The sequence below is a fragment of the Miniopterus schreibersii genome (genome assembly GCF_964146895.1).
Source record: "Miniopterus schreibersii genome assembly, chromosome: 2".
NCBI lineage: Eukaryota > Metazoa > Chordata > Mammalia > Chiroptera > Miniopteridae > Miniopterus > Miniopterus schreibersii.
Genome location: NC_138102.1, coordinates 173208747 through 173231473, shown reverse-complemented (window position 1 = coordinate 173231473; position 22727 = coordinate 173208747). Strand labels below are relative to the sequence as shown.

Genomic DNA, 22727 nt, shown 5'->3' with positions numbered 1-22727 from the left:
CAGTGACCAAGACAGTAGACATGCTACTTATGGTGTAACAGGTGCTCAGTAGAAACTTGTTTAACTGAATTGGCACTTAACGTTCTCTATGTCCCATCTTTTCCCTTTTCGTGGAAAGCTCCAAACATCTACTAAAATAGAGAGGACAGCATATTAAACCTTAATGTACCCTTACCTCTACACTAATAATTATCAGCTCTTGGTTTAATTAACTCTCTGTTTCCCTCACTAGATCATTTTGCCGTCAATCTGAGATATTTTATATTTTTAATTAAGTCAATGTCTTTTAAAAACAAGTACATGCTTTTTTTCCCCCCATTGAGGTTAATTGACATGGAACATGATGTTAGTTTCAGGTATACAACATAATGCTTTGATATTTGTGTATTTTGCAAAATGATCACCACAATAAGTCTAGTTAACACCCATCATCACATATGGTTACACATTTTTTTCCTCTTGTGATAAGAGCTTTTAAGATCTGTTCCCTTAGCAACTTTCAAATACGCAATACAGTATTATTAACTATAGTCACCATGCTGTGCATTACATTCCCATGACTTAACGTATTTTATAACTAGAAGTTTGTACCAGGATATGTTTTTAAAATATTGCTATACCATCATCATATTTAAAACATTAACATTAATATCTCATTTTTGTCTAGCAGGAGCCTCTTTAAGTTGTCTCTTGAATTCTTTTAACATGATTCCAGTAGCATTTAATAGCTACCTTGCTTTCTGGAATGGCAAGATGTTTCAGTCTTACCTTGTAAATTTCCTGGCCCGGTCCTGGTCTCAGCTATTTTTTTCAAGGGGAAATTGTATGTAGAGATCACAATCTAAATATTAGAGGTATTCATTGCTACTGAGTTGTTCATTTATTCTAGGTCTTTTCAGTGGACAGAACTGGGGGATATATATCAAAGAAAAAATAAATTAAGAGTTCATACTAATAATTTTCAGTTTTTCAAATTCAAATTTGTGTGTTTGCCTAATTTGTTTTAATATTTTGTTTCTTACTTTATGCTGAAACTCTTGTTTTTTTTTAAACGATATTAATGAGGTTATTTTCTTTATGCAAATATATATATATGTATTGTTTTCTCAACCTTGCTTGCACATTGGATTCACCTGGGAAATTTAAAAAAATACTAATGCTTAGCCTTCACTCCTTGTGATTCTGAATTAATTGGCCTGTTGAGTGGCAGAGTCATTGGGATTTTTAAAATCTTCTCTGGTGATTTTAATGTAGAAATTTGAGAACCACTAATGTAATAGGTTTAGATTAGCAATTCCAATACTTTTACTAATAATATGATGGCCAAAAACAGTTAAAATTTATTCCCTTGAAGTTTTTTCCCCCTTAGGGTGTATCCCAGTAGGGATGGATATGAAATTATTGTGCATTAAAGTCTTTTGACATATTTAATTTCTGTGTGGTCATGTCACATACTTGACATACACCTAGGTTTATTTATTTCATTTTGCTTTTGATTTTTAGGAGTTTTTAAATTTAATTTTTATAATTATGTAGAACATTTACATGGTTCCAAAGACCAGTCTACAAAGGAGATCTATTTAGAGAAGCCTAATTTATATCACTGTCTCTTCTACCCTGTTCTCCCTCCCTTATAGGTAACTCTTTTTCTGTTGTTTTTTAAATTTATTTTTCCTTTTAAAAAAACATACTTACACTTTTTTTTTAAAGGTAATTTTTTAGAGCAGTTTTAGGTTTCAACAAAATTGAGAGGAAAGTACAAAGATTTTCAATATAGCCTCTGCCCCCACACATGCATAGCTTCCCCCCGTTATCAAAATCACTCACCAGAGTGGCACATTTGTTATCTAGAATGAATCTACATTGACATGTCATAACCACTCAAAGTCCATATTTACCTTAGGGTTCACTCTTGGTATTGTACCTTCTGTGGGTCTGGACAAATGTGTCATGACATATATTCATCATTATAGCATCACAGAGTAGTTTCCCTGCCCTAAAAGTCCTCTGTGCTCTGGCTGTATTCATTCCCCCCTCCTCTGGCAACCACTGTTTTCTCTACAGTTCTGCCTCTTTCAGAAAGCATGTAGTTGGAATCATGCCACATGTAGCCTTTTCAGATTGGCTTGTGTTACTTAGTCATATGCATTTAAGGCTCCTGCATGTTGTTTTGCAGCTTAATAGCTTATTTCTTTTTAGTGTTGAATGATATCCATTGTCTGGATGTACCACAACTTATCCATTCACCTCCTTAAGGATGTCGTGGCTGTTTTCAAGGTGTGGCAGTTATGAGCAAAGCTGCTATAAACACACATGGGCTGGTTTTTGTGTGGACATAGTTTTCAACTCTTTTGGGTAAATGCCAAGGAGCACGATTGCTGGATTATATAGCAAGAGGATGGTTTTGTAAGAAACTGCCGAACTATCTTTCAAAACGGCTATTCCCACCTTACGGTCCCTCCAGCAATATATGAAAGGATCCTGCGGTTCCACTTCCTCGTCAGCACTCGGTGGTGCCGGTTTCCAGGTCTGGCCATTCTGTTAGGTGTGTGCCGGTATCTCTTTGTTTTCATTTGCATTTCCCTGATCATGTATGATGTGGAGGATTTTTTTCATTTGTTTATTTTCCATCTATATATCTTCTTTGGTGAGGTGTTTGTGAAAATCTTTGGCCTATTTTTGAATCAGGCTGTTTTCTTAATGTTGAGCTTTAAGAGTTTTTTTGTATAGTTTTGATAACAGTCTTTTATCATACACATATATATATATCTTTAAATATATCTTTATTGATTTCAGAGAGAGGACAGGAGAGGGAGAAAGAGAGACAGAAACATCAATGATGAGAGAGTCATTGATCGAGCCCGCATTCTGGGCATGTGCCCTGACCGGGAATTGAACCCCGATCGCCTGGATACTAGGTCGACGCCCAACCGCTGAGCCACGCCTGGCCGGGCTATATATATATATATATTTTTTTTTTACAAAATTTTCTCCAAGTTTGTGGCCTGTCTTCTAATTCTCTTGATACTGTCTTTATAGAGTAGATATTTTTAATTTTAATAAAGTCTGGCTGATCAATTATTTCTTTCATGGATCATGCCTTTGGTGTAGGATTTATAAAGGCATCACCATATCCTAGGTATCTTGTTTTACTCCTCTGATGTATTCCAGGAGTTTAATAGTTTTGCATTCTACATTTAGGTCTCTGAGAGCCATCTCGATTTAATCTTGGTGAAGGGTGTAAGGTCTGTATCTAGATTCATGTTAATTTACCTGTGATGTCCAGCTGACCCAGCACCATTTGTTGATAAAACTGTTTTTACCCCATTGAATGGCCTTTGCTCCTCTGCCAAAGATCAATTGACTGTATTTATGGGGTTTATTTCTGGGCTCTCTGTTCTTTTCCATTGATCTACTTGTCTGTTCTTTTGCCAGGACCACACTGTCTCAGCGACTGTAGCTTTATAGTAGGTCTTCAGGTGGAGTCAGTCCTCCAGCTTTGGTCTTCTCCTTCAATGTTGTGTTGGCTGTTGAGAGTCTTTTGCCTCTCCATGGAAACTGTAGAATCCGTTTGTTGACTCTACACAGTTTGTAGTTATATACCAACTGACTTGCTTGTATTTTGATTGGGATTGCATTGAATTTATAGATGAAATTGGAAAGAACTGACACCTTAACAATATTCAGTCTTTCTGTCCATAAACATGGAATTCGATTTATTTAGTTCTTTCATTCTATTCGTCAGAGTTTTGCAGTAATCCTTGTACAGATCTTAGATATATTTTGTTAAATTTGTAGCTAAGTATTTTATTTTTGAGATGCTAATGTAAATGGCAATGTGTTTTTAATTTAAAATTCCATGCATTGATTGTTGGTACATAGGAAAGCAATTGGCTTCTGTATATTAACCTGTGTCCTGAAACCTTGCTATAATTCCTTATAAGTTTCAGGAGATGTTTTGCTGATTCTTTCAGATTTTCTCATAGATAATCCTGTTATCTGTGAACAAAGATAGTTTTATACCTTCTATTTATTTTTTCTTGCCCTATTAGCAAGGACTTCCAATATGATGTTGAAAGGAGCGGTGAGAGGGAACATCTTTGCCTTGTACCCAATTTTAGTGGGAAAACTTCCATTTTCTCACCATTAAGTATGACTTTAGCTGTAGGTTTTTTGTAGGTAGTCTTTATTAAGTTGAGAAATTTCCCCTCTGCTCCTAGTATACTGAGCGTTTTTATCATGAATGTGTGTTTGATTCTGCCAAATGCTTTTTCAGCATCTATTAATATGATAATGTAATATTTCTTTTTTTAGCCTATTGATGTAATAGATTTCATTAATTGATTTTCAGATGTTGAACCAGCCTTGCATATGTGGGATAAATCCCACTTGGTCATGGTGTATAATTCTTTTAACACTTTTATGATTCGATTTGCTAATATTTTGTTGAGCACTTTTGCATCTGTGTTTATGAGAGATATTGGCCTCTAGTTGTTTTTTTTTAAATTTTTTAAAAAAAAGTCTTTATTGATTTCAGAGAGAGTAAGGGAGAGGGAGAGGGAGAGAAAGAGAGATAGAAATATCAATGATGAGTCATTGATCAGCTGCCTCCTGCACACCCCCTGCTGGAAGTCGAGTCCAAAACCCGGGCATGTGCCCTGACTAGGAATCAAACCTCAATCTCCTGGATCACAGGTCAATGCTCAACCCCTAAGCCATACTGGCCGGACAAGTTTTCTTTTCTTGTAATGTCTTTGGTTTTGGTATTAGGGTGATGCTGGCTTCATGGAATGAGTTAGGAGGTACTACTTCTGCTTCTGTTGGTATATTTTTTCCTTGAATGTTTGCTCGGATTCACCAGTGAACCCATCTAGGCTGAAGCTTTCTGTTTTGGATGATTATTAATTCAATGGATTTAATATAGATCTATTCAAATCAACTATTTCTTCTTGTGTGAATTGTGGCAGATTGTGTCTTTCAAGGAATTGGTTCATTATCAAATTTGTGGCTGTAGAGTCATCCTTCTATTTATAAAATATAATATGCCCCTCTACTATTTAGATAAATGGTAGCAAATTATATAGACTTTTCTCTACCTTAGTCCCATTTTAGTAACATGCACAACTTGTCTTTCAAGGATTAGTAGGATAGCATGTTTATTTGAACCGTGGTGACAAACACCTTGGCCTCTATTCAGTCCAGATAGCTAGTTCATAGTATTAAGCAGTTTCTTAGCTTAATTACAGTGTTAATGTGTTTTAATGTAATTATTTTAGCCAATTTTGGATCTATATATGGTGTCTGAGGGTAGAAACCAGGTCCATGTAATTCATCAAATAGAATTATAAACTCCAATTGTTTAAGTATATCTTATAAGATTTGGACCTAGTTTTAAGCAAGTGGGTTAAGAGGTAGATACCCAATAAACAATATAGCTTCCCCCTGATTTTTTTTTGAGAAGTACTTTTGTTATCCGTGTTTCACAGTTATACATGCATTTTCTTTTCTTCCACAGTCACAGGATTTGATCTGTGGGGCGCAGTGGTGGCTACAGGGGTGGTCTGCACTTTCTACTGCACGCTGGTATGTCAAGAAAATTAATTCTCCTTTTACTCTACACACTTGCTTTGCAAAATTGAAAGTTCCAGCAGTTGTGTGCTACCATCAGGGTTTTTCACACCTACTCTCCTACATCCCACATGTAGCTATTTTTGATAAGGTATATTCAGTCTGGGATAAAACTTGATCCTTTGCAGAACAATGGTCATAACTGAAAATGTTTTCTTTCATTTGAGCCATACAGTGGTCCCTAATCTTGTCTCCTAATTCACCCTCGCTCTTGCTAAGTTATTAATCTTGTGTTTATATTACTCCTTAGCTCCGAAACCTGAGATAACTTTCCATTTCCTTTAGTGACAATCAAAATATTTAAGAACCAGTATGGCATGGGCACCCTGCTCCCATGGATGCAGGCCATACACAATGGTGCAAGTCTTGGCGGATCTCTGATAGGCTAGGTTTTAACCCTTTAATTGCTGGATCTTTTAGGAGACAGGTCTTCCTAAAAGGAAGGGCTGTGTCAGCCAAGGTCAAACGGACTGAAGGGGATACTCAGGAAGTTTGTGGCAGTGGCTAGTACAAAGCAATTTTAATATTTCAACAATTGATATGACCTTCTGTGTGCATAGTGTCTGAATGTCAGCCCTGCCTATAGGATAAAATCTATGACATCGGTGTTTGCAATTTCACTGAATTTTCTTCCCAACAATCTCTCCGTACCACTCCACTTTACTCCAAAATATATACGTATCTTTCTACACTCTACATGCCATATACTTTGAGCTATCTATGCTTTTTCCCATGCTTTTTTCTCTGCTGGGAGGGCCCTTCATCTTTGCCTCTCATATGTTTGAAGGTTTGGCTTAAGCATCACCTTCTCTTGAAGGCTCTTCCCACCTGTCTCCCTTGGGTGCACTTCTTGGCCAAGATCCATGTATTCAATAAGTTTGTACAGCATGATGTATAAGCATATAGATACTTAATAATGTTTGATGGAACCATTAATCCTAACACACTTTCCCCTCAAAGGGTGGTCTTAAGGCGGTTGTCTGGACGGATGTTTTTCAAGTCGGGATCATGCTGGCTGGATTTATTTCTGTGATTATACAAGCCTCATTGATTCAAGGTGGAATGGGCTCTATTATCAATGATGCCCGTAATGGTGGAAGATTAAACTTCTGGAAGTAAGTTGCCATTTACCTCTTGACTAATAGAATATTCTTTTTGTTTTTGTTTTTCTATAAAAATAATCCCTTTATTGAAACAGTAAGTTTACATTAGAAAACAAACAAACCACTACAGAAGTCTGAAGCTGGCAGTAAATGTATAAAGAGTTTTCACCAGGTCTCTAAGGGATTAAATCAGTCAGATGGTACTTAGTTACCCAGTACTTAGGATGGTGCTTCCTTCTGAGAAGGGACTCAGGAGGGGATTTCCTTCCAGATAGTAAAATCCGGACTGAGTCAGAGGCTAGGGTAGGGTGATAAGGGAAGGGATAGTGGACAGACAAGAAAAGGAAACCTCTTAAGAGCAAAACACTAAAAGACAGTGGTTTCATTTTGATGGTTCTTTCTTTCAAGCAGTCTGGAGAATTTTTCTCATATTTATGTTGTCCTGGCACTATATAGCATATTATCATTATGCATACATTATTATTATAATATCTATTAGTATGCCATATATATAATATGTATGTGTCAATATATAATTGCATTATATACTATAATGTATTTTAAGAGAATTGACTAGAAAAGTATGGCTGATGCCTCACGTGTCAGTACAGCACATGATACAACATATGTTCAACAGCTGTGCAGTTTTCCTAAAGAAAGGAAACTAGGTATGTCACCACAACTGTATCGTACAATTTAAAAGAATATTTAAAACCCTTTTCCTTTTGGGCCATCGGTGTGATTCTTGCCCTTCACGTTCTGTGTGGGGAGGGGTTCGTTTTGCACGGAGCGGCCTATTTTCTCCTGGTGCAGCTCTGTTTGAGACAGGCAAGCTGAAATTATTTCAGGAGGGGAATAATTATTTTGCCCTTGGCTCTCTTCTGGCTTTCTGAAAATAGGCGCCAGTGCTGGAAAAGAGCTTCTCCATAAACTGAACAGGGTCACCGTGTTAACCTGCAGGAATGTGTCACAGAGCATCGACTTCGATTGTTTTCAGTATTTCTTTTCTCTTTTACCTCAAGATTCAGATTCCAAGGCCGAGAGCCTCCCATTGGCGCAGTGTGGCCATGATGCCATCAGGACATTTGCACTGACAGCCATTTAGACTATTTAATGGAGAAACAGTTTCCCCAGAGCAAACCTGGGCCGCTGTTACCAGAAGGGGGAGGAATGGGTACCAAGAAGCGGGGCCGCTCAGGAGACCTTGACTACGCGACTCCCACAGCTCTTCCTAGCGGCCTAGGTCGGGGGAGAGGGTGGGAACCAGTCATTTTTCTGCAAAACAGCTATCACTCTATAAAGAGGACATATTGCCACCTTGAAATAACTTATACATCAATAAGAGATTCTAAAAAGGAAAAGATTAGACATTTTTAATGGCCTTTACTTTGAAGGTTGCCAACCAATTAAATAGTAATGAATATCCTCATTGAATATCCCTTGCTATTTAGATATGTTTTAAGAATATTGCGGGAAAAAGATCTGCTCTGGTTGAGATAAAAAGAGGATTTTGTTTCAGTGCAGTGCATATTTTCTGTGCAGTGCGTAGTTGGCGTTTGTCTCTCGGATGGCCTGAGGCCTCTGAACTGGGTGTTCTGAAGCTGGCATTGCCTTAGGTAGCTCACCAAACCCTTCTGGCTGTTGACTTCCAGAAGGAGCCCCTCTCTCTGTGGGAGAAAGGGTCAACACTATTGAAACTCTTTGTGATATTAGATGCTAGAACAGGGAACAGAAGCTCTCGTATTTCCATAGGAATGCCAGAATATGCACAAAAATTGGAACATTTTTACTCAACCGATCTCAAATATAAGATTTGAAATAAATTTGCAGAATTTTATAATGTTCAGAAAGTTTCCATGAAAGCTAATTTTGCAGAAATTTTTCAAGCCTATATTGCGTATCAGAGATGAACAGAATCATTGCTCCCAAGGTAATACATTAAGAAGGGTTAAAAGATGTATTGAACGTGGACTTTGAGCTTTCTTTGTAACATATTTGGTACGTGTCATAAAGGGACTTTCAACTGTCAGTATTTAGCTTGTGCACACAGCATTTTAAGAAAGCACAATTATAATGGCATAGTAGTTTTTCAGCATGAGAACCTTTAAACTGAATTGACTGAATTCTTAAGTTTGAATATAAATTAGAACTATGACTATACATGTGCCAGGAGAGGAATTATACACACAAGATGTGTCAACTTTGTGTTCATTTCAGTACCTTATCTATTGCTGTGATGTACTTAAGTACTTATCTCTTTCCTTTTTTAGCTTCATGCTCTTCCCTAATTACAGCATGGCTTGTTTAAATGATTTCCTACAGCCACGGGAGAGCAATTTATATAAATGCTCAGAATGATTAGAATATTAATGTTCCCCCAATCAAACCAGAATTCCCAAATCTCTGAAAGTATCGATTTTATTTCATTGAACTTAAATTAGGAATGTTTCTACCTTTTGTAATTACTTAATAAATTTGTACATGTGTATGTATATATATTTCTGTAGGATACATTGCTTGCTTCCAAAAATACTCTGGGGCGGGGGGTGGATTTCTGTAGTTTTTTCCCCCAGTAGTTCAGATTTGTTTTCTGTTTGTTTTCATTTAGTTTTAATCCTAATCCTTTGCAAAGACACACATTCTGGACAATTATTTTAGGAGGGACCTTCACGTGGACCAGCCTGTATGGTGTCAACCAATCCCAAGTGCAGAGATATATTTCCTGTAAAAGCAGATTCCAGGCAAAACTGTAAGCCAAACTATGGTATATGTATTGTTAATAACCCTTAGCTGTCTTTATGGAAACTCTTCCACAATTCAAGCTTAAGTTTGTCCAAGTCTGTCTTCTGTGTCATGAAATTCCAAGATAAATTATATACTTACTTGTGAAAGGATGAAGTAGAACAAAGTGGTACTGTATGTTTTAAATAAGGTAGTTAAAAATATTTATATTAATTATTAAGTAAAACAAATCTGACCAAGTAAATTGTCATATGTTGTGCATCTGTTTGTATAAGGAATTACAGGGAAAATTATAAATATATGGCTCTTGTCATGAAGTAACTTAGCAGCAAGGTAGGAAAATATGCCCAAGTATATAAAAAGTGAAATAACACTAGAGAGGGATAGGGGTTCCATGAAACACTGTAACAACAGAGGAAATGTTCCAGAGCATTATAGTGCCAGATGTGCTGGTGTATTTTATTTTCAAACACAGCCAAGGGCCTGTAACTCTGTTCTAATACTTGCTACTTGAGTGATCCTGGGAGAGTTAGTCTCTCAGAACTTTAGTTTCTGAACTTGTAAAATGAGCAGTAAGACATATTATACATCTCCTGGGAGGTATTGTAAAATACTGTGTTCAACACACAGATGGTAGGGGTCCAGTGAGTAGGAATTCCTTTTCCCATCTCAAATCGTGGGATGTGAATCCTGGCTGAGAGAGTCCTGTCAACCAGGCACTATATAGTATGTCATATATATAATATATATCATTCTGAAGAATGATCCCATGTGGGCAGGTGGAGAAGCGTGAGAGAGCATTGCAGGCAGGGAGAGTGATTTGGACAAAGCACAGAGGTCAGAAGGACAGCATGGTCAGAGAACTCTCCAGCCCATCTTGGCTTGAGCCAAGAGTATGAACAGTGGCTGGTTCTTTCCCGGGAGGCCTTGGTGACCACCACTCCCCATGCTGATCAATAAGGCTGACTCTGCCCACAGGTATTTGGGGACTTCAAAACGCTACATAGACTGGTTAAGAGTAACACGGTGATCAGAGTAGGAGACGGAGTGACAAGTCTATTTTTGTTCAAAGGAGAACATGAAAATATTGTGATGTCACATGTTAGAACTCAATATATTGAGAGTAAATTGGCTTAGCCATGATCTGTCTTTGGAAAATTCCACAGTGAAAACTCTCTATGAATCTGAGTACAGTAACTGGACAGGCAATCCTCCAAAAGTGAGCTTAAGAGGTGTGGTATTTTAAGGAACATGTAATTTATATGTCCAGCAATCCACCAGAGTTCAAATCTATACCAGAAGTGATACCTTTCCCAAAATAATTGTGCACATGCTCTTCTGTTGCCCTGGGAACACGAAGCTCAAAAAGCCCACTTTTACAATAAAAAGGACAGCATTAGAGGTTTCTTAAAAAGAAACGATTTCCTTCAGAATAGCCCAATGGGTCTCCTTAACAAGGCAAGACCCCCTGAGCTCAGGGGAACCGTTTTCTCCGGCCTTCTAACACTGGCTCCCTGGAAAGAATGAATCTCAGCCCCAAAGTCAGACTTACAACCTTGATTGACCCGGGGCAACATCAGATGTTGATAAGTGATCTATTTAAATAGCATTAAAGTCAAATAAAACAATATGGTAAAGTATTAAACTCATATAAGCAAGGGGGGTGTCTGAGCAGGAAAGTGCCTGGGAATATTTTCTGATGATTCAGAGGTGAGATATAGTTACTTATCCTATTTTGAGGCAATAACAAAACACTTAGCTTGGTCAATCAAGGGGAAAGGCTGTTGTTTGGCACCCGCTGCAGGGCGGTTCTCCCCGAGTGGACTCTGAGGTGGAGGTTAGCATGCCCGAGCCCATTAGGGAGGTGAAGGGAGGGAAGAAAGCAGGATGGCCAGGGGGAGAAATTGGACTCAGTCTCAACAGAGGCCTCAGGGGAGCTCTAAAGCTTCTAATCCAGTGGTCACTGGACGCCCCAGGGAAAGAGCCATGACTGTGGGGCTGATACCTCTCCCCACCCTTGGGCAGCTCATCCCAGTGTCCACTACAGCACCACTGGGGGAAAATGCAGGCACCTTAGCGAGAGAAATATTTACTATTGAACTGATTATTAAGACATAGCCTTCAATGGCATCAATCCTAATAATATCAAGAACTACCATTTAGCAAGTGTTCATTACTTGCCAAGCTCTCTGCCATATAATATATATTATTTCATCTAGTCTTATAACTCTGTGAGGTAGACATTGTTATCTCCAGGTGCAAATGAACAAACTGAGGATGGGACAGGCCAAATCATTTGCCCGGGGTCACGTATGGTAGGTGGGGACAGGACTTATGCTCAGGTCTGGTTCCAGCACTGTTCTATAAGCCCTTGCACGCTCCTGGGGCACACACTGTGTACATGATGCTGAACACTGTTGGGAAGATACTGTCCAAGGAATGCAGGTTTGCCTTTCATACTTCATGGATGGTATTATAAACCACATTTAAACATGCTTGATGAGTTGCTATGTAGGTGCTGAGTATATTTAGCACTTTATAATTGTATCACTTTTAAAAGGAGAATAGTTGCTGCTCTGTTGACTAATAAAACCTTTACTTCATGACAAGAAGCCCTGAAGTAGTATAATTAGATACCATTATAAAGCTAATAATACCCCTGGAACTCTGACCAGGAGAATGCATTCATTCAATGGAAAAACATCACCTGTCTTAAGTATTTCCAAACACACTGTTGATTGATATCATAAGAGGAAGGCTAGGCCAGGATGAAATAAGTAGCATTTTTGATAAACAAGATAATATGCATTTATTGAGTATAATCATGCAAGTTTCTTCTGTTTATGTAACAATTTGCCTCTCCTTTGGGATGGAAATCACAACTGCCGTTTGCTGGCTTGTTTCCACTTCTTTAGGTCCCTCTACATCAATCTCGTGGGACTCTGGGTAATCCTCGTCTGCGCAGTGCTCTGTGGGCTCGCCCTGTATTCCAGGTACCACGACTGCGATCCTTGGACAAACAATAAAGTGTCTGCACCGGACCAGGTTCAGTACCATGCCTCTCTTCCATGTGCATTTTTGACATTCAGAAAGCTTGTTAGTTGGGAGGAAAGAGTGTTCACGTTCTTATAGAGAAACAATGAATAGGCACCATATGAGTCATCTTTAATTTCTATAAAGCATTTGGCAAAATTTTGCTTTAGCGGATATAGCAAGAAAAAAGAATGCTGTATCCAAGGTTAAAATATTGAAATACACGAAAAAATTCCAAGCCAGGTGTTAAACAGGGAGAGTTCAAGGCTGAGAGTAGAAATGTAAACACAGTTTTAAACGGCCAATCTATCCACAAACCATGTTAGCATATAACATTTCATGGTATTGTTACATCTCCCATTTGTAAACAGTTTACTTTTCAGTTTTTAATTTCTTAGATTAAAGTATAGTTGGTATACAATATTAGTTATATTAGTTTCAGGTGTACGATACACCAATTTACCTTTTTATATCGTACAATGCTGTCATCCCACTAATTCTAGTGTTCATCTGTCACCGTGCAAACTTGCCACAATAGTATCCATTATATTCCCCTTACTTTCCAGTTTTCGAGTGACAGAGAAATGGATCTAATGAGTGAACACTGACTGAATACCAACTATGTGATGAGACTGTGTGCCGAGAGCTTTGCATGCTTTATCTCATTCTCACAGCCTCGTAATTCTAATTTTATAGACGAGGGAATGAATCTCAGAGAGGTTAGAGAAATTGCCCAAGGTCACACAGCTAATAAATAAGAATTTATTTATTATTTATTTATTTTGATAGGGTCAGGTACTGTCATAAGTGCTTTGTATAAGTTTCAACTTTTAGTTCTCCCAGCTACACTCTGAGGTAGGTTCTATGATTATTTCCCTTTTAAAGATGAGGAAACTGAGGCACAGAGAAGTTAAGTAACCAGCTGACAAGCCTGGACCCTTTTATTAAGCATATTCCATATACTTTACTAAGAGCTTTACATAGATTATCTAATTTAGGTCTCATAGCAACTCTGTGAGGTCAGTATTATCACCCTTATTTCACAGGTGAGGAAACTGAGGCTCAGAGAAATTAAGAAGAGCCACATCTGTCCGAATCCCAAGCCTGTAGCCTTAACTACTACACTCTTCTTTAAGTCCTAGCAGTAAAAAAGTTTAATTTTAGGTATTTGAAAATTTCAGTTTTGTGGAATAGCTACCTTTCGTTTTTGAAAAAACACAAGATAAATGAGGCATTAATTAATTTTACTTGGTAGCAAATGGTACACAGGAGTAAATTTTGGAATTTTTCAGCTCATGCCTTATTTGGTGCTGGACATTCTGCAAGATTATCCTGGACTTCCTGGACTTTTTGTGGCCTGTGCTTACAGTGGGACATTAAGGTATGTACAGCAACTCTAAAAATACATGGTTCCCCTGTTGAGATCTTTCATTTTTATTGGATATTTGTGGGGATAAAGCTGAACTCTGACATGGGCACAAATGGCCCAAAGGAGGCAGTCTACCCCGTGTCCTCTGTCAGTCTGCCTCTTATCTTTATGGGCTAGCAGTCTGTTATCATCAGTCTCCACTTTCAGCTTGGTCCCTTCCATCTAATACACTCTCCTGTTCCCGAAAGGGCCACAATAATGGTGATCAGTGATGGTAGCTTTCACTAATTATCAAAAATGGGTGCCTACAGTCTTGGTTTAATATATACATGTAGCTGAAGTGGGGTCTAATGGGAAATTAGAATTAAAATTTCCTATTTACATAATATACTCTATGTTTGATCATATCCATTGCACTTTCTGCGTGGGTTTGCTGCAGGGAATTCTTCTTATTAGCAAACTACAGCATGTGTTAGTGAGGAGCCAGGAAATAAATATTATCGATACTTACGGCATATGCAAGTGGGGACTTGTGACAGTCCTTCTATGCACAAAGAAAAGTATGTTTTGAAGTCATTATGAAAGACTACTGCATAGCCTGTGCAGATTCTCTCCATAGACCCCGAGGATGAATTGCAACCTGGAGGCAACAGTAAGTCGCCCTTTTCTTGAGCACTAAGCCTGCGAGTGTTGCCGGAGTTGTTCTTGGTTAACAGCCTCCAGGCAGAGGACTGGAGGTCATTCAAAATAATATAGCAGAAATTGGGTTATATTTCAGAAGTATCAATTTCTTTCCCCCTTTCTCATTGCCACTTAACGTACTATTGAGGTTTAAATATTGTAAGTCAGAAGGCTCACCTTCCCTTTCAGCACAGTGTCCTCCAGCATCAACGCCTTGGCAGCGGTGACCGTGGAAGACCTAGTCAAACCCAACTTCCGCTCGCTCTCAGAGAGGTCTCTCTCTTGGATTTCCCAAGGAATGAGTAAGTTCCCACCCCCACAGTCCCATTTCTGAGCTCGGCGAGACGATGCTTTAGAGATACTCTTTTCCACGGAAGATTCGCAGTAGGAACCTCTGAGTGTAAATATGTACACATATTCACGCCCATGACATTTGCCATCAAGATTTGGGAGACACGCCCAGCAGTTCATCGTCAGGAACCACGAGGAGCGATTTCCCAGCCCAAGTCTGTTAAAATCTTAGCCACAGGGGAAAAAAACAGCCACCATTCAACCCTTTTCCTTTTCAACTTTAGACCAAATTTTTAAGAACTATTCTAGTTTGGAACCAAGAGCCACACTTTTCCTGTGTTCCCTAAGAAGGAGCTGTCAGTTTAATTGTATGAACCGAAGATAAAGAAATAGACTTTTGACCCGATTTGATTGTCTCTTCCCTCTGCACCCATAGAGTGCCCTAGAGATGGCCCATAAAGTTGTGCAAGGAATGCTCAAGTTCTATTCTTAGGTTATAGAACCTGACTGGGGGTTTAACATCAGCCTGAATGGAAAGGCTGAAAGGCCTCCAGTTCCCAAATGGCTCAACGTGTAATATCTGGTTCAGAGAAATCCGCCTAGTGCACTTCACTCTTCAAGTCAACATCTTGGGTGCACATGTTTTAGAATGAACGACTAACAATTTTTTGTTAAAAGAATCTTTAAACCTTAGCACAATAACGCTAATAGACTGTCAAAGAAATTGTAATACCCTGTTTTGAGCCATACTTCTACATATAATTGCCATGACTATAGCCTGGAACAATACTTAATTTATATTCTTCATTGTCCCCTAAATTTAAAGAGTATTGCATCATTTTATTATGTACCCAGGTTTAATCCTGAAGCATAATTTCAGAATGATACAATGCTTCCTGAGGAGTATTTAGACTGGCTCATTATGGGATTATTGAAGCTCATTGGTTTAGTAGAATGAATAGAAGCTTTTGAAGCCAGATGAACCCCATCTGCCTCATTACTTTACTTGCTATTAGGCTTGAGTAAACCCGATAACCCACTTGAGCCTCTGTTTCTTTGTATGGAAAATAGGAAAAAATATTCACCTTGCAGGGATACTATGAGGTTTAGAGATAATGCATATAAAACAAGAGACACTAGCTGGTGCTCAAAGAAGGGTGCTGCTGCTGATTAATAATGAGATTGATATTAAATTATTATCTCAAGGTATTTCCAGTAAGGGCTTCATTGAGAAGAACATGGCAGATGATTTGACTGTGTTTTCAATAACTTTGAAAGCCTAAGTCCACAATGGTGACCGTCTTGAGCTATCCAGTGGAGTAGAATCAAGCTAATACTATTTATATTAGGATTCAGAGGCATGAAGAAAATCATTGCAGTAAGAGCTCTTTGCAAAAAGTTAATATAAGGTTTTCCATTTAGGTGCAATTAGATTATTTACCTAATATACTTAACAAAGGCATGAGGGTTAGTGTAAGTAAGATAGGAGTAACATAATATAAGGAATGCACTAGTTTTATGATGAGCCAATGTGTCATTCATGTTTCTATATTTTGAATTTTATATGTGAGAAATAATGACTGACTTCAGGCGATTTTTGCTGAATGGATGTCTTTAAAAATAAAATTGGGGGCTGGGTAAGCCTTCCTATAATTTAAATAGTAAAACATGTATTTGGAGAAAATCTGGGAGGGGGGGGGGGGAAATCCCATAATCTGACCACCAGCAGTGGCTTGAGAATTTCTATAAACAAGTTTTGGGGGGAAATTTAGCAGAAGGGAGAGTGTGATACTGGTCTTGAAGTTGCCTTTCTTTGCCAGCTTAGCAGGAAAGGCTTGGGCCTGTTGGTGGAGATTATGAGAGGGCAAAGACTCTGATTGCTGAGGTTTATTACTCCCTTCCCCCACCATGTCGTACAGAGTAGAGTTGAATTGTGTCCTATTTTTAATAAACTGAAAACAGACCTGACCCTTCCTTTATATAAAAAAAATGTTGATGGAGGATTAGATTGCTGACACAATAGTTCTTAGGTTTAAAATCCCTATAGTTAATTCTAGGGATTCTCTACTTATATAACCTAGTGCTGTAGTTAATCCTTGGACACAATGTCAGGATTTTATTTCCTCTTCACACACTGCTGATTGCGTAGGAAAACGCCCCTTTCCTTTCTTGCTGGTTCTGAAGTACGCGGCCTTTCTTCACCAGTCATGTACTCACTGGAATCAAAGGTGTGGCAGCTTATTCTGTTGAGAATTCTAACCCTCTGGCTCTGGACTTTACACTGACTTTTACATTGTCCATCTAGGTGTGCTGTTTGGAGCCCTGTGTATTGGAATGGCTGCTCTGGCATCACTGCTGGGAGCTCTGTTGCAGGTAAGAGCTGACCCTCAAAACTTTGAGTCATAATCACTTTTTATTTTTTAGTTTTATTTTAAAATATCTTTTTATTGATTTCAGAGAGAGAAAGGGAGAGGGAGAGAGAGATAAAAACATCAATGAGAAACACCAATGAGCTGCCTCCTGCACGCCCCCTACTGGGCATTGAGCCTGAAATGTGCTCTGACTGGGAATCAAACCGGTGACCTCCTGGTGGGCGGGCCTATGCTCAAAACTCTGAGCTACACCGGCCAGGGCTCAAATAGATTTTAAATCTCTTTCTAGATAATTTGATCAATTATCAATCTTTTTTAAAATCATGTTTTTCATTCTAGTTCCATACTTAGGGAACCAAGGATGGCATTGGGTTTCTTTGCCATCTGTGGTCACTTAGTGGTACTTATCTATAGTCTTGTTTTGAGGAGGATTCGGAGACTGTTAAAGCATAGGGAGTGACGTGATTGATTATTAAGGTCTGGGGGGAGTGGTGCCACTCTTCACTTATGCGTTCATACAGGTACTCCCATTGTCTCATGGGTCTCCACCTCCCTTACAGTTTGCTTCACTTATTGAGGATACCTGACGGAGCATATGGATACCTGGGACTAAGAAGCCAACACTTCCAAGTTCTATTGATCTCTTTGCCAATGACAAGGCTTCCATGCTTTTTGAAAGGAGCCCAAATACTTTAAATCCTCTACCTGATGAAATTACTTTGAAACATTTTACCTCTGGATTTGAGATTTCTAATTGCTGGCTTTATATTATTTTCACAGGCAGCACTCAGCATAATTGGCATGATCGGTGGACCACTTCTGGGCTTGTTTAGTTTGGGCATTTTGGTTCCCTTTGCCAACTCGATTGTAAGTATAAAGAATGAATATATGTAAAGATTTCTTTCCAAAATATGATAGCAGCTTTACAGTTTTTTCTCAGTTGTAAAGATGTGGTTCCCATGCTTTCCATCATTAGTGACTTGTCTCAGTGACTTAGATTACTCATATCAGCTTTGCTGGGGTGTACAGTGAGGCACTCGCAATGGGGCCCTGCATTTGTGAAGTTCAATGGAAACTGTCCAAACAATATAGTGCAATTTCAAATATTCATAATATAACTAAAGGGCAACATTTCTTACGGATTTATCTTTTTGCCCTTCTTGAAAATTAATCCCTAGCAATTAACCAAGGAGATTGACAGGCTCAGGTGTGAGAAATTTAAGGACGGTAGAGTTGAGAATACCTGTGAATATCCAGAGTTCAGCAAAGAGGAGCAATAAGGTCTTCACCACTTTGGCCAGAAAGTTTCTACTCCCGATATTTAAAGCTGTCGCTCCAACAACATGCTTCTAGCCCCAAAGGGGTGATCATAACTGGGAACAGTATCCAAACGAGGGAGTAGCTCTGCTCTTCTACATCTACATTTCTGTGCTTTGAAGAACTAAATTTTGTTTGTAATAAGTGAAATTGAAATTATTTATCTGAAAGCCAGGTAAAAGTCCATTGGTTCAGTCTCGCCATGAGATGAAGTTCAGGAAAAACTGATCATGTCCGTGGTTGTTTCCAAAAGATTGAGAGCAACCATAGAACTATGACTTTACATTTAGAACTCAGTGTTCCTCATAATGCATTAGGAATCAGTAAGGGAGATACTAATAAGAGCTTTACTGTCACTATTATGAATTATTCTCAGTGAAGTACCATATGAAAAGCTAGTTTGGTAGAAATTAATTATAATGAAAAGGAATGGTTGGTGTCTACCTCAGAAGGTTAAAGCTCTGAGTAGACTCTGCGTCATGAAAGGCGCAGTGATTTGCCGAGTGTTTGAAACACTTTGAAAAGGCTGCTTTTTGGGTTTTGACATTTCCACCATGAATCTCTTCCTCCAGGAAAGCTGGAGGTGGCTAGATCCAACATGTTCTTTTTCAGAGAAATAAGATACTAGTATTTTTTATAAAAAGGGGCAGGTACCTTGCCTGTACTAGATCCACATTTTCACCAGCCAAATACCTACCCGTACCGTGGAGGGGGCGCCCGCCTTCCCTCCCTCTTCCCCCTTCTCTCCTTCCTTTACTCTTCCTCCCTCCCTTCCTCTCCTTTCCCTCCTCTCACTCATTCACTTATTTATTCATTTGTGCCGTGAATACTTATGGCCTTGGAACTGTCCTGGGCCTAGAGCGCGCTGGCGCTTTCTGCCCACGTGGGTTTTGTTATGCTGTGTACCCTCGGCAAGTCCCGTCGATGCTGGGAGGGAGCAAGCCTGGCTGTTAGCACCCGGCCACCCTCCCGTTCCAACTTCAAGTTGTTAAAAGAGTATTTATTGTGTGCCTACAATATGTCCAACACTGCGGTAAATGTCGGGGCATCAAAAATAAAGAAACCGAATTCTGCTTTCCAGGGTTCCCAGCTTAATGAAAGGGCTCGCACGCCTGGTCCCAACAGAAACCCTCGGATGCGGTCAGCAGACTGCTCCCTCTCCCGACACGCTGCTGCTGTGTTCCTACCCTGTGACTGTGACTTACGGGGCCCCCTTACTTCAGATATTCTCCCCTGTCCTATGCACAGGCTGCCCTCTCTGATCACTATTCTTTTTTCTTTTTTTAATACGTCTTTACTGATTTCAGAGAGAGGAAGGGAGAGGGAGAGAGAGAGATGGAAACATCAGTGATGAGTCAGTGATCGGCTGCCTCCTGCACGCCCCCTGCCGGGGATCGAGCCCGAGACCCGGGCATGTGCCCTGACCAGGAATCGAACTGCGATCTCCTGGGTCCTAGGTCGATGCTCAGCCGCTGAGCCACGCCGGCCAGGGTCTGATCACTATTCTTAAACAAGGGTGGAAATTGCACCACAGAAGGAGGAGCTTCCCAGCTCCAGGTTTGCTTCTGTCTCCACCATTCGGAACTAGGGCTTAAGTCGTGGAAGGGCTGGCAGAACATCTGGATTCCTGGTGACAAGCAGGGGCAGGGAACCCCAGTCTTCCACAGACTGGGAAAGCCCATGTCTTCAGAGGGGACATCTCCATTTGTCTCTAGAAAGGTCTGGCGGGGCTGTATGCACCGGCGCGGTCACTGGTGCAGAATGCTTGCTGTTCGCCCCCGATGACCCTGTGGCTGCACCCGGTGTCAGGGCCGGAGCCAGCTCTGCGCGCGCTTGCTTCTTCACAGTCTGTGGCTCGCATGGCATGCCATCTGTCACAGAGCAAATACAGCTGGAGCTGGCCGAGAGCCAGCTGTGGTCCCGTTGTAGTTGTCTGGGTGTGAAGAGACAGGAAGGCCGGAGCAGAGGGCCGGGCGTGGGTGCAGAGTGGAAGAAATGCAAGCATGAGGCATAAGAAAAGAAAAGAAAAATGGGCCGGGCTTGGCGGCGGGCTAGGCAGGGCCATGCAGAAAGGGAGCGGGGTGCATCGTCCTGGGCCGAGGGGCCGGGCCCGTGCTGCCCTGGCAAGAGGGAGGCACCTTGTGAGGGGCAACAGTTTTAGGGGGAAGCTGGTGAATGCGGCTTAGACCATGTTGAGCTTAACCTTCTAATGTTAGTTGCCATCTCAAAGCAAACGGTATTGCTTTTCTCTTAAAAAACACTCTTGCTTTGCAGGGAGCACTGACCGGCCTGATGGCCGGGTTTGCCGCTTCTTTCTGGGTGGGGATTGGGGCTCAGCTCTACCCCCCACTTCCTGAGAGGACCATGCCGCTCAGCCTCGAAACCTACGGCTGTAACAGCACACAGAATGGGACCGGATGGGTGACAACCACAGCGCCATTTTCTGCCAGTACCGCTCAAGTACACAATGTTGAAAGGTATCGAATTAAGCTTTACGATGTCATAATTTAAACTAATATATGTGACAGGTACAGAACCCTAGTTGCTTTTTGTCTTGCCTGCAACACTGTGATTTTTTGCATAATTCTGAAATGAGCAGAGCTCATGTGGCTTTCTGCCTATAATATTTTGTTCAGAAATAGCAAAAAAAAAAAGCCATGTTTTCTAGGTTTCTATAGAAACTTCTGCCTCACCTACAGATTCGGAGCACTAAATAGCAACAACAACAAAATTCCCTTATAGGTAAATGCTGCCAGCTCTAGTTGAATGAAAAATTGTCTTTGTCAACTGAAAATCTTTTAAAATGAAAAGCCCAATTATGAAAAAACACACACATTGTTTATATAGCCTTTGAAGTATAGCCTTTACTGACTAAAAGCTACAATTATCTAAGTACGTTGGAAGTTGCTATTTGTTCAGTTTTCAAGAGTCCAGATCTTTAGAGCACTAGCAATGAGATGCACCCGAGCTCTTTCTGCTTTAGTTTTCAGCACGCAGAACACTTTTGAGCTTCTGGATACTGACGTCGTCTGATTTAATGCAACGATGTAGACCTGTTGGTAGATGGGTGTTTTATTGTATAGAGGATGTGAGGGCAAGGTTTTCTTTAGTGGGTATACAGCTGACCCTTGAATAACACAAGGTTGAACTGTGCAGATTCACTTATACACAGATTCCCCCCTCCCCCAGTAAATACATACAGTACTGTAAATGTATTTTCTCCTCCTTATGATTTTCCTTTCTCTAGCTTACTTTATTGTAAGAATACAATATATAATACATGTAATGTACAAAATATGAGTCCATTGACCGTTTATGTTATTGGTAAGGCTTCTGGCTGTAGTGTAGTTCCCTCTTTCCACCCTGCTAATGGCGTATTACCTTGTTTTCTTTCCCATACAGCACTTCCCATCAGTGGAAATTATTATATTTATTAATTAGTTGACTTGTCTCTTGTATTTATCGCCCCATTAGAACGTAGGCTTTATGTTGGCAGGAACCTTATCTACCGTTTTAATGACAGCCTCTCCAATGACAAGAACAGTGCCTGGGACATCCATCAGAGTTGAATGAATCATTTAGTTTTTATTTTAGTGTAAGGTCAAGGCTAAGTCACACTTTTAATTCCTGATCCAATAAGATAAAATTGGGACAGGAGATTATGACATTAAAATCACTATTAAATATTATCTTTTGACTTTGCCACGAGGATTATTGACACTCTTAGCTGCTGGTAGCACTCCATGAACTCTTACATTACACTTTGCTCTCCCTTAGGACCCCACTGATGGATAACTGGTATTCACTGTCGTACCTGTACTTCAGCACCCTCGGAACGCTGGTAACATTATTGGTGGGAATGCTGGTCAGTTTACCAACAGGTAACTATCTGAGCGTTAGTATTGTTCTATTTATTTACCTCTACATCAGTTTCTACCATGTCTGTTTTACACTATTGATGGCATTTCACCGTAGTCCTGTTAACAGCTGGCTTGATTATTTATTCCATTTCACTTGTGGGAAATTCGAAAGCAGAAGGCTCCTCTCTGCTTGTTCTGCCACTTACTAGCTGCATGAACTTGGAGGAGTCTGTGCAGACACTCTGAGCCTTAGCTACCTTCTGTGTGAAATGAGAAGGAGGACTGACCTATCTCATAGGTTGCTTTAAGACAAAAATAAAATGCTTGAAAG

General features: G+C 39.9%; 1 protein-coding gene across 1 annotated transcript in view; it reads left to right on the top strand.

Moving 5' to 3' along the window:
• Window positions 1-22727, top strand: part of SLC5A8 (solute carrier family 5 member 8) — a gene marked incomplete at its 5' end in the record, with an annotated part of 39814 nt that overhangs the window by 8584 nt on the left and 8503 nt on the right. Inside the window, 10 exons of the mRNA XM_081128143.1 lie at window positions 5516-5583; window positions 6589-6743; window positions 9340-9480; window positions 12389-12518; window positions 13799-13887; window positions 14746-14858; window positions 17153-17220; window positions 18000-18086; window positions 20811-21013; window positions 22314-22417. Of these exons, the coding sequence (XP_080984269.1) occupies window positions 5516-5583; window positions 6589-6743; window positions 9340-9480; window positions 12389-12518; window positions 13799-13887; window positions 14746-14858; window positions 17153-17220; window positions 18000-18086; window positions 20811-21013; window positions 22314-22417 (1158 nt within the window). The remainder of the gene's footprint in view (window positions 1-5515; window positions 5584-6588; window positions 6744-9339; window positions 9481-12388; window positions 12519-13798; window positions 13888-14745; window positions 14859-17152; window positions 17221-17999; window positions 18087-20810; window positions 21014-22313; window positions 22418-22727) is intronic.